The 12,303-nt window shown below is 42.1% G+C and overlaps 1 protein-coding gene across 1 annotated transcript in view; it reads left to right on the top strand.

Annotated features, from left to right (window-relative positions):
- The window catches only part of MYO5A (myosin VA), a 91,528-nt gene that overhangs the window by 43,483 nt on the left and 35,742 nt on the right, over nt 1-12,303 (top strand). Inside the window, 7 exon segments of the mRNA XM_065688763.1 lie at nt 1,555-1,695; nt 2,461-2,586; nt 4,750-4,833; nt 8,335-8,496; nt 10,455-10,552; nt 11,200-11,286; nt 11,382-11,490. Of these exon segments, the coding sequence (XP_065544835.1) occupies nt 1,555-1,695; nt 2,461-2,586; nt 4,750-4,833; nt 8,335-8,496; nt 10,455-10,552; nt 11,200-11,286; nt 11,382-11,490 (807 nt within the window).

Raw genomic sequence — 12,303 nt, 5'->3', positions numbered from 1 at the left:
TCTCATGCTGTTGCACATGTCTCATGAAGGATGGGGCGACAGGGCTTTTGTGTGGATGCCCCACCAAGCTACCAAACCCAGTGACAGTGAGCACGGACCCATTGACCTGCTGTGCAGGTACATGAGTTGGAAGTTGCTTTAAACTAAACCTCTGTGTCTGATAGCAGGCAGCAAACTTCCAAGTGCTGCCTGGGGTGGCCTGAGCCCAGCTGGGGGTAGGCTGCTCAGGGACTGCCCAGCCACCAGTCATGCCTCCACAGCCTCCCTGGGCACCCTTCCCCTGCCTCACCACACACAGCCATAAGGACAAATGGACCTGAAGACATTTTTCACCATGTAATTGCTAATTCCTTTACAGTGAAGAAATGGTTTTATGTTTTCTGTCAGGACTTGGGTATGATTCATCAGCGAAACACTACCATTGGCTTTCCAGTCAGGAATTAACTTGGCATGTAACACAGCCATTAAGCGGCAGGGTGGGAATGGCTCCCGCGGGCGCTGTTAAGGAGCACTGCTTTGGAAAGGATGGTGTTAAGCTAATGAAATAAAAGGGATAAACTGCTTTGTCAGGGTAGTTCTCTGCTGTCTTCGAGGTGTTTGTGGGCTTGTGCACTAAGCTCAAGGCAGCCGAGGCTGGCTCCATGAATACTGGTGTTTGAGGTGGGCCCTGAACCCACAGCATGGCTCTTTGCTGCTTGGTGGGGTATGCTCTGAGCTCTGTTCTGCCTGCCAGAGGAGTTAGCGTGCTTTAAAATTCAAATGGGAGGTAAAACATCATTTAAAATAACTGGAGTCAGCAGTCTTTTTGTGCTCTTAAGACCACAGTTTGCCTGTTTAGTAGCTTCTTACCTTCTTGTTTCCTGAAGTTTTAATTCATCCATGCACATTTCATTACAGCTGTGCAGGTTTTTGTGATAATATTTTGGAATAAATATAAAACTACATTGTGATTGATCTTTGCGCCAGGTAAATCTTGCACAGAATGTTACTTAAAGGATTTCTTGCGCTAATACTCCTACAGTCATTCTCGCAGGGCTTTGCTGAAGAGTGTATTTTAATGCAGTGTGTCAGCCATTTAAGAGAAAATGGAGCTCTGTTCTTTTACAAGGAAATGCAGAAGTATTTATAGTGAAGTTTTGCTTGAAATAGAGCAGTATTCATAACTTCAGAAATCATAAATGCGCGGCGCATCCTGCTTTATAAGTTGCTGTTCCTGCACTTAAGGCTTTTTCTGGGGTTTGTGCTGTTTTGTTTTGTTTTTCTTTTAATAAAACAGTTTATAATAATTGTGGAGCAATGCAGTGAAAAGATAAGAGAAGACAGACTTTATTTGCAAAGAGTATGGATGAGTGCTTTAATTTAGTCTGTTGTTTTTAGGCCAGGAAAAAAGGTTAATTTATTTTTCGTACGCTTACTTGTTAAAAGGTTTATTCAGTTGAACCAGTGTGTTACTTGACAGCCTGGATTAATGTGTCAAGATGAATTCAAGTGAGAGTTCGATATATTTATTCTGCATGTTATTTCACAGAAAACTGTTTTCTTTTCGCCCTGTAGCATGTCTTTAAGCTAGAACAAGAAGAATATATGAAGGAACAAATACCATGGACCTTGATTGATTTCTACGACAATCAGCCTTGCATCAACCTCATAGAGGCCAAAATGGGAATTCTGGATCTGTTGGATGAGGAGTGCAAGGTGTGTGTACACGGGCTTTCACAGAGAAAGAGGTCGTCAGCTGTCCTGCTTCAGGGAAAAGTCATCTGTATACAGCCATCATTTTGACACTGCTGTTGAAAGGATTTGGAGAACAAACAAACAGAATTGGCAATTACTGGAGGAGAAAAAATGGTTTTACTCAATTGTTTTTTCCTCTCCTCTCCATCATGTATCTGTATCTGGATCTCCAACTGACCTTTGTTTTGACTCTGGCAACTCTCCCTTTCCCAAGTGTAGCAAGTGCAGTCTTTGTTCCTATCAGATTTTTCCAAATCACCTCTCACTTGATGTCTCACCTTTGTCTTTTATCTTAGTTGTAATTATGCTAAGCCATGTACAGGGGATGGCACATGGTGTCTACTTCAGTGGAAACCTAGCTAAGGGTTCTTGTATATCAGACAGCGTTACAAGAAATCTCTACCTGTGGTGGATGAGTTCTGACCCACTAAGATGCTGTTCAGTTAGATATAACATACCTCTTGGATCCCTGCCCTCAAGTGTGTGACACTGGAAGCATTCTTAGTGTCTAGTGTGTCACATAGCCACTACACCAACTGCTGACTACTTCCAGTCCAGAGTGTTAGAAAGGCAAGTGCATAGCTGGTTAGTGGCTTCCATGCTGGAAATCCAAGGAGTTGGGAGTTTGAAAGCAAACCACTAAATGTTGTCCCCCATTTTCTTAGTTTCTTTTGCTACTGCAAAGTTTTGAAGACATTTTAAATGGCTGTGTGTTCTCTTCCATAGATGCCAAAAGGCTCGGATGACACTTGGGCCCAGAAACTGTACAATACTCATCTGAATAAATGTGCCCTCTTTGAAAAACCACGTATGTCAAATAAGGCTTTTATCATCAAGCACTTTGCTGACAAGGTGAGGACTTGCTGAGTAATGCAAGGCAGGGGGATCCTGGGGTGGGTGGCTGTTGCTGGCAGCAACTGGACAGCAGCATCTCTGGCTCTGCTCAGCCTCTTGCAGAATGTGTGCCTGCCTGTACACCCGATCGGGAGAAGAAACTTGACCTGGCAGCTTGTGCAGAGCCAGGAACACAAACAAGAGCTCCTGACTCCTGTCACATGCTGTAACCACGAACCACCGTTTTTCAAAACATGACAGCCTGGGTATTTGCAATTCACAGCATAATTGTATCCATTCCAGTTATGCTATAGAAATACACAAAGCATTTGTGTATTTCTATATATATCTCACTGCAGTTTTAGCTAAAGAATGATGAAATTACATGGTTTTGCTTCCACTTTAATGTGCAAACAGGAAAGAGGCTAACACACCCTTCTTACTGCTGGAGCATCGTGTGCTGCTGCTACCCTCCCCTCTGCTGGTCAGTGAACAGCTACTTCTAGGAAGCCAGGCGAGGGGTGCCTCAGTGGAGTGCATGCACGTACAGCTCCCACAGGGCATCGTCAAACTGAGCAACTCCTGAGGTTGAAATACAATTTAAAATCCTGTTTAATTGTCCTGTTAAACAAAGAAGCTGCCTCAGAATGTTACCAGCTTTGCCAAGAAAAAGTTTGGAAAACTCAGGGATTCTTATCAGTAGGTCTCTACATAGTGACGTGGGGGTTTGGAAGCCTTTATTGGCCAACCCTTGATTTTTCCCAGGTTCTGGAGTTTATGGACCCTGTTCTTGTTGCGTCTAGTGTCACCTTAATGAAAGCAGCAAGAACATCTCTGTAACTGTTTGTGTTCATGAGTTCTCTTTTATTTGGTGGATGAGAGAACAAGAAGGATTTAATAGTATTTCATATACTGTTCATTAGATTAAACTTTGGTATTTGAAAACAAGGCTTTCCTGTGCCTAATTTGAGCAGTGAGGGCCAAGTAAAGCTAGAAGTAGCTCCAAGCAGGTATTGACTAAGCTCTGATGGGCTGTCTGTGCTAAGCTTTTTATGCTTTTCCTGTGTGCTTACGTAAACGCATACAGACATCTTGAAGGAAAAAATAAAGCTGTAGCTGGCAGGTTGGCATCCCCTGCGCCGTGATGTTGTCTTCTCTGGGAGAAGGCAGATTCTGCTGCCCTCTCGTGGCATTATTTCCCGCAGTAAGAACGTTAATGGCAATGTTCAGAGCGGGATTTAGCTGTGGAAAGACCGTGGGAGATCCGCTGCCTTCCCCTCCCAGGAATTGTTTGAAATGGTTTGCACCTCAGGGTATGTTGTCACTGTGTGAGCACTGATAAATGGCTGTGCTGAAAGAGGACTGCTGATGCTGTCAGTCTGCTCTGAAGAACAAAATTGCTGCCAGGGTCTGCTCATGTGTTTTATAGTGTGCGCTTCTGCTGATACGAGATTGAAGACTGAGCATCTGACACTTCATGAGGGTTAGCATACTTAATTAATAGAGAATTCTGAGGTATAGACTTGTGACAATAGTTTCTGGTTTCTGTTCAGCCTGGAATTAGGACAGTGAAATAAATACCAGGTTTTTATCTGAAGGTCTGGCTGTTCTTTGGTTCAGGAGACTCCATGGCCTTGTGATAGAGGATTGTTATCTATTGTCATAACACTCAGGCTTTTTATTGCTTCTGGTAAAAATAGTCTTTCTGAGTACAAGTGAGGCATTTTCATAATAAGCTGCAGGCAGATCCACGTGCTGCCTCTCAGCTAACAAGATAAGATACTTTGTTCTCGGTTGCATCTGGATTTCACACAGTTTTGCAGCCGTGATAACTTCAGTGAAGGAGATGCTCGAGACACAGTTTGAGTCCTCACCTTTGCAGTAACCATTCAATCATGCTGTCTTACCACAAGCATCTCTCAGCAGTGAAATGTATCTGGTATAATGCAGTAACAGTATTCATCTCTATATCTTTTAATGTTCTACATTTTACTGGAAAACACTCTCCTTGAAGAAAATCTGTATTTAACAACGATGCACTTGGGAGCTGGTATTTATAACAGCCACAAGAATGATCTTTGTTAAATGCGAATGTTGTAACTGATGAATTCCATGCAAAATTTTCTTATTAAATACTTTTAATACTTACTTCTTTGCTTTTTGTAAAATAATGGATTTCAGGTGGAATATCAATGTGAAGGCTTTTTGGAAAAGAATAAAGACACAGTTTATGAAGAACAAATTAAGGTCCTAAAATCAAGTAAGGTTAGTATAAGCATTTTTTGCCTTCTTTTGCAGTTATGAATCCTTGAACTAAAGGTCATATAAAATTCCTTATAAACCTAACAAATCTTTCCTCGTGGTATCAGATCAAGTGAAATTGAACATAGTTTGTATTTTACTTGAATATCTGTATGAGTTTAGGAAATCCTGTAGCTTCATATTCTCCATGTAAAATCAGTCTATATTTAGCCACTGGTTTCACTGTTTGAGGGGTGTTTTTTTGGTTGGTTTGGGTTTGTTTCTGTTTGGGTGAGGATGTTTGGTGTTTGGGGGGTTTTTTGGGGTGGTTATTTTGGTGGTTGGTTTTTGGCATTTTGGGTTGTTTTTTTTTACTTTTCACAAAACCTTGCTATATTTTCTGTAAAGGCATCACAAGTACTAATGTACTATAATAGTATAAGAAGGCTTAACAGTTTAGCCTTAATTTTGTAATGTGAAGACGGAAGGTCCTTACTTGTGGCCTGATAATTAAGCAGAAAATTTCTGGAGGAGAAACAAGTTTTGTTCCAGAAGCAACATGAGAGAGGAATGAAATGTATAGACCCTAAGGACACAAACCAGAATTTGTGGAGTCTTGCCTTCTTCATGTCTATGAAGGGAAGATAACATCTGAATAGAAAAATACTGCATGAAGCAATGTTACAGAACAGACCTTCAATAGCGTTGTCTGCTTTTTTTAATGACAGAAATGCTAGCTGTGCTCTTCTGAAATGTAAAGGCAATTAACTCGACATTGTACTGTGGTGGCTGTTGGGAATTTGCTAGCTGTAATGGCCCAGGAAGCTGGGTATGAAGGACAGGCTGTTTAAAATTATGCTGTTCCATCAGGAAAGCCAACACTTTCCTCTTTGCTTCTATTACGAGCAGATATATGAAGCTAAATGATTAAAACATAATGAAAAAACACATCAAAATTTCCACAGAGAAAAGTGTTGTTGTGGTTTGAATGCAGTCACTTGCTGGCAGGGGAGGTGGGTGGCATCCTTGAGATGCTGGCAGGGAGGTGCAGCAGTGCTATGGGCATGTAGGCAGTGAGTAAGGTACAGTGGGGACATAGCTGTCATAAGAGCATGGCAACAGCTTGGGCAGGCACAGTAGGCTGGGTCTGTTCAGTCTAAACACTAAGAAACAACATGGTTTTTCCCCAGTGGTAAATTTTAGCATTTTTAGCATTAGGAAAAAAAAAAAAAAGAACTGTGAAGAAAATAGATTTTCAACAGAAGAAAGTTTCATTTTAATTTTCCAACAGTCCCTCTTGGTTAGTAAGTGTAGTGGAATTGCATTTCTGATTTTTGTTTCTTTTTGTTGTTGCTGTGTTTTGGGTTTGCTGTGCACATTCAACAGAAGGTAATTCTAAATTGAATGCATCATCTGTCATCCTGCCCATGCCCACTCTCACATACAGCTTGAATTCTTCTTTCCTCTCCAAAGTGCATGACACACACTGCTCTTGGCAAGCACTGTAGTGTTTAGCTGTTTATTTTGGCCTTCTGTATAAATCTGCTTAGAGGACCTCTTTGAACTAGTTTGGTTTCCACGCATGTATCATGAAAGGAATACAACAGTCCCCAGCTTCTATGCTTGCTACTGGCATGTTGTTAAAGTCTTCTGTCGTGGCTCTATATTGAAAGAAATGATCTGTAAGACTGTTAGCAGCTTGTCTGTTCAGTTGTTGGAAAAAAATACAGGGAAGAAATGCTTGCTTGCTTGTTTTGTACCATGTGAATTATCTGCCCTTTGATCAGTGTTTTCCCTCTCTTTGAACACTCCCAGTGTTCTGCAAAGCAAAGAAAATTGATAAAATACTGAAAGCCAAAACCCAATGAAAACATGAATGCCCTCACTGTCTGGAAGATCTCAGCAATGCTTTCCTGTTGACCTCTGCTGCAGAAGGCCATGCATTGCTCCTTCCTTCTTCATGCAGTAGCTAAGGCAGTGTCTATGAAAATGAGGCCTTTGAAATGCACTTGCCCATTTTTTACAGACAGATTTCTCCAGGGTTGGAAAAAGGGAATGAGGCTTAGGTACTGGTAGCTTAGAAGAGCTCATCCATCTGCAGTCGAGACACTAAGGACGCCTTCCCACCCTCACCCCTGGTGTGTGAGAGCATCAGGAGTTTCCAACGAAGCATATTGCATTCAAAGAAGTTTCTGTATGGGATGAAAAGACTTGGCTTTGTAGCTCAGATGCCTGTGCATAGTGACTCACTTCATTTGACCGCAGGCAGCTGAATGAGGTGGTGGTGGCCTGATCATCCTGAACTCTGCTGAGTATAAGGAGACAGGCTAAATCACCCCCTAGAAATGTCATTCTTCCACCAGCTACAGAGGTAACCTAAGGTGATCGTACTCCTAATCTGGCACACTCAGGTGAGATAAAGCTAAGGTACAAAACTCCTTTTTTTTCTAGTCCAGGAATTTAGGATACCTTTGCGGCATTTGTAGTCATTATATTATGCTGGAGTGCTATGCTGGATGCTGCTGAGGAGTGTTTGATGCCTTCTGCTAGCCCATCTGGCACAACCGCAGAGCACAAGCACCATTTTGTTGCGCAGCATGTTTCACTGGGTATAGTGAATGCTCACCAAGTGTTATAAGGCAAAACCAATTTTTCTGTTCTTTAGGTTGTACTTAGCCCAAACACTTTCTAGCACTGACAAGCGAATGTTCCTGTCGGGAGAAAATGCACAGATGCTAGATAAAATATTATTCACTGGCAGGTAGAGAAGTTCAGATTTTCTTACTCTCATAATGCTTCTCACATGTTATGGTTGTCAGTAGAAAGACCTGGTGGTGTTATTTTTAGTTACAAGCTACTTCAAAGCAGCTATTATATATGGGTGTATTTTGTAGCAATTAAAGAAAGGGAACTGGAAGCCCTGTGTGATATTTGGAAAAGTGTTTCATGTTTTTCTTCCACTCCCAATAGCCTGAGAGTAGATCTTCAGTCAGATAAATTTGGCTAGTGGTTTTTTTTTTAGTTGGTGGTTCCTCTTTCAAGTTGATTATTTCGATTTAGAGTGATAAAGCGGGAATATTCTTTGTTGCCTGCTGGGTAACTCAGTGTCCTAGATATTTCTCAAACACCAAGGAGTTTGAAGCACCACCGAAATATAAGAGGACCCTGTTGTTTCCTTCTTAGATCAAAGCAGCCATATATAACTGCAATTGGTACTTACGAAGCTGCTGTCAGTATCTAACAGGTTCACATGGAAGCTATTGCTGGCTCTATGAAAAAAACTTAAATCAGAATTTTATCTTCAGAAGGAGACTCACTGATCAAACCCACAACATTTTTAGTATTAAATCGTGGCCCACTTGCTATACTACGAGCTTGTATGCTTTGTTGCATTTGTCCCCATGTGGAGTTCAACAAAAACTTAGTGCTTGCAAAACCAGGCTGGATTCTAACTACCTTAAGCATGAACAGGTACAGTCACATTCTGGATTCTTACCCTCTGTATGTTTTCTGCTATCACACCAGTTTAAGCTGCTACCGGAGTTGTTCCAGGATGAGGAGAAGGCCATCAGTCCCACATCAGCAACCCCTTCAGGGCGCGTGCCTTTGTCTCGAACGGCTGTCAAACCAGCCAAGGCCAGGCCAGGTCAAGCCAGCAAGGAGCATAAGAAAACTGTGGGACATCAGGTGAGTTTGAAGATGCAGCTCTATTGGATAATATCTCCCTCTACCTCCTTCTGTCTTTTTTGTCTCAAGGTGTGCTGGTGCTTCTTGGCATACCTTGTGATTTCGAGACAAGTGCAGCTGATTATGACTGACAGTTTGGAGCAAGTAACTCTAATTGGAAACACATTTTGGGCCACAGTGTCAGGGTACAGTTCTTACTGTGCTGCCAAAACAAAAACTCATGTTTTTCAAAATAGATTTAATGCGCTGGATGCTGAGAAGCTTTGAAATTCTTATACTGGGTCCTTTTGATCACTTGCCACATTTTCTGACTCAAATCAGAAGCGGGAGTTCAGTCCCCAGACAACTTGGTTCTAGTTATCAATGGGCTAAAATAAAATGTCTATGTGTATGTCCTAGAATTCTATTAAAAGCATGCAGATCAGTGCTTTCCACTCAACAGATTTAACAGATGCTTTCTCAAGATGGTCATGTCCCCAGTCAGTGCTTTATATGTGACAGATTGTCCTTCGGACTGTACATAGGAGCCAAGGGGAACTTTTTTGACAGTTTAGTACTCATTTTTTATCTGTTTGCCAGCCTGCACCACTTTGCTGGTGAGTGGTGGCATTCTTCTTTTGCCTGGAGCTTCCAGGAGATCTGTGTGGGTAACTCTTTGTATGTTACTATTGGACAGCCTGGAATATAAACTAGCTCTGAGGGAGCACAAGTTCTTTGTATCAGGGTCTCCTGCCAATTCTTGAGGATGAACCAGCCACATCTCTCAAGCGTTCAGAGTTCTGATGAAATCACCAAAAATGCCTGGGCTTTGTCCACTGCCTTGGCTGGTTGTTGATCCCCCAACAAAGATAATAGCATAGTGTCTGTGCAGTGTCATGAGCTAGTCACACTGCTGAGTGAGAATCAGGGAATTCAGAGAATGTTTGATTTGGGTATTTGTAATTTCTCTATAACCTTCCCCAGGCAAGTTCTGGCAAGCTGTGGGTGGGAATAAGAATAGATATTTGTGCAACTGTACAGAGTGCCGATCTGCCTGGCATGTGTTTGTGGTGCAGGCTGCAAATTCCAGTCTTCTGCAATTCATACAAGGGAACCCCTGCCCAGCTATCTTTATTTTCTGATTTTGCAGACAGAGAGTATCTTAAAGCTTGCAAAGGCCCTGACAGTTTTGTTGTCAGACTGGAACTATGAGTTGAAGTGTTAGGGGTGCTCTTGTACTGCTCCTATCAACCAACCACATTAATTGATTAATAAATTTTAAAGAAAGCTAATACAAAAGTGATTTTTATCATATTCTATGTAAAAATAGAGGTTGATGTAGAATCATGAGTTCAGCAGAAAGAAGGAAATCCATACCAATATGTTTAAGACATCTTAAAATGTGCTTTCTTTATCTAATACGATATCCTGTGGTTAGAAGGATCTACTGCAGTATGTTGGATATTTGTGGTCATGATGCTGCTTTTAAGGTAAAGCTCCTAAAACTCTCTGATAGTGGACTTCCAAGGTTTTCTTCAGTAGGACTGACATTGCGATCAGTAGAGCTGAAGAAATTGATACTTTTTTTCTTACTACTCTGTTGATTTTAAATTTGATTTAAATGTATTTAAAATTAAATGGCTATTTAGTAATGTGCTGTGAAGTTTAGTCATGAAGAGATGGATTAGGCAAAGATAAGGGTAGATGAGACAGTCAGAAGCTGAAAATAACCCTGTCTATCCAATGTTTTTGTAATTCATCACATGCTGTAAAGCCTAACATTTAGAAGTCTTACTGTAAGATAATTCACCCAAAGATGATACCTGAAACAAAAGCCCATTGCCATAACAAAAACGGGCTGGTGTTTATCACTGAAAGCGTTACTACAAATAAGCAGATATCCCTAGGTCAACGTCCTGGGGTTATCTCAAACTTTGAGGCTATTCCCTGATATTTTTCCTTTTTCATTTTTCACAAAGTTCCGAAACTCTCTCCACCTGCTGATGGAAACCCTGAACGCCACAACCCCACACTACGTGCGCTGTATAAAGCCCAACGACTTCAAGTTCCCGTTCACGTAAGCTGGTTCATGTATGGGTCATACAGCCTGTGCAGGGGAGAGACTTGCCCAGGGCCTCAGAGGATCCAGGTTCTGCTAAACCTTGCTTACTCGGGAGTGGTCTGTCTCCTTTCTGTTGTTAAGGACTTGTGCATTTGTACGTGTACTTACTTACAGTTTGGATATTAATAGAGGGAGAAATACTTCTTGATGCTTTTTTGTTGTTTATGGTGATATATGAAAAGAAATACCAGCATTTTTATTGCTAGCTGTTTTAAATGTGACTGGCAGTTTGCGCTCCTTGAGTTATTTGCAGAATTTGCTCTTGCAGATTCCAGTGTCTTATTCCTTTTTTTTTTTTTTTTTTTTGTATATGAACTTGCTTAGAGCTTTTCTCCCAAGCCTGTTTAAAGTCCAGGCACACAAAGACTCCATGGCTATTGAGCAGACCAGTGGGAAGCAGGCCAGGATGAGCAGCCTGCAGCAGTCAGGCTGTCCTCTTTTGTCACTGAGTTGCAAAAGCACTGACCAGACTTGTTAACCACCCATCCCATCCCACCCCTGTTCCCCCTCTCTGCCACTCCTGTCCTAGGTGTGCTCAGGGCCACAGGTCCCTGTAATGCAAAACTGGTGCCATACCCACGGCTCTTTTTATTCCTATGTAGATTCGATGAAAAGCGGGCAGTGCAGCAGCTGAGAGCTTGTGGTGTCCTGGAGACCATCCGAATCAGTGCAGCTGGCTTCCCCTCCAGGTATGTTTGCTGCTTTTTAGACTGCTTTCACCTGCAGCTCTTCTGAAGAGAATTATTCATTGCTGGGACTGACAATGTCTGTGTTTTTGGGGCAGGTGGACGTACCAAGAGTTCTTCAGCCGTTACCGTGTTCTGATGAAGCAGAGAGATGTCCTTGGTGACCGAAAGCAGACGTGTAAAAATGTCCTGGAGAAGCTGATTCTGGTACTAGACTTACTTAGTACTGTCAGCATTCGGAATCTGAAGGAGTAAAGATAGCATCGCTCATAGCCACACTATTCTAGTACTTGTACATAGTACTAACCTATTTTATTAGTACAGGAACTGTAGAATTGCCCAGTGTATCTCAGGAAAGGAAGACAGTGATTTTCTTAGTGTGAGTAGGTTGAGGGTGAACCTTATCTTGCTTAACGGCAAGGTGCGTTAACCACACCTTAGGAAAGGTATAGTTATCTGGAGGTTTTCTAATGTGGAGGTGTTTCTGTCTGTGTACGTGTTTGTGTTTTTCACATTGCTCCTCTGTGCTCCTGTGCTGAAGTCAGCCTCTTTCACTCCTTTCATCCTCGTGACATTGTCTTCCTGCTTAGCACCATGGCTATCCTTCTGCCTCAGCAGCCTCCTGCTTTGCCTCCTACCTCCGGTTGCAGCCCTACATTTCCAGGCTGTGAATGACGTCCACACCACCGTCCACACCACACCGGCGTTACACCTGAACTGATGTGTTTCTTGGGATTTCTTAAGGACTGATGAACAGTGGAGGGCAGGCAGGTTCCAAAGAGAGTTCCAGCCTATTCCCAGTAGAAGGTGGTGAACTGAGACTTAGTCAGAAGTGTCAGCTAGGAAGAGAAATAAGCAAAGTTTTCTGAAGATACAAAAGCAAGAGCACTTACCTTGCCATAGTGCAACGTCTATGTGAGGATGTTTATGGAAACAGAAAAATTCTGTGCGGGTAGGCTGGGGACTTAAGGTCCTTAAATTCTGTGTCATTGGGTGGACTTAGCTAGTCTCCTGGTTATA

This window comes from Lathamus discolor, chromosome 8 (genome assembly GCF_037157495.1).
Source record: "Lathamus discolor isolate bLatDis1 chromosome 8, bLatDis1.hap1, whole genome shotgun sequence".
Classification (NCBI taxonomy): Eukaryota; Metazoa; Chordata; class Aves; order Psittaciformes; family Psittacidae; genus Lathamus; species Lathamus discolor.
This window is presented reverse-complemented; position numbering and strand designations above follow the sequence as displayed.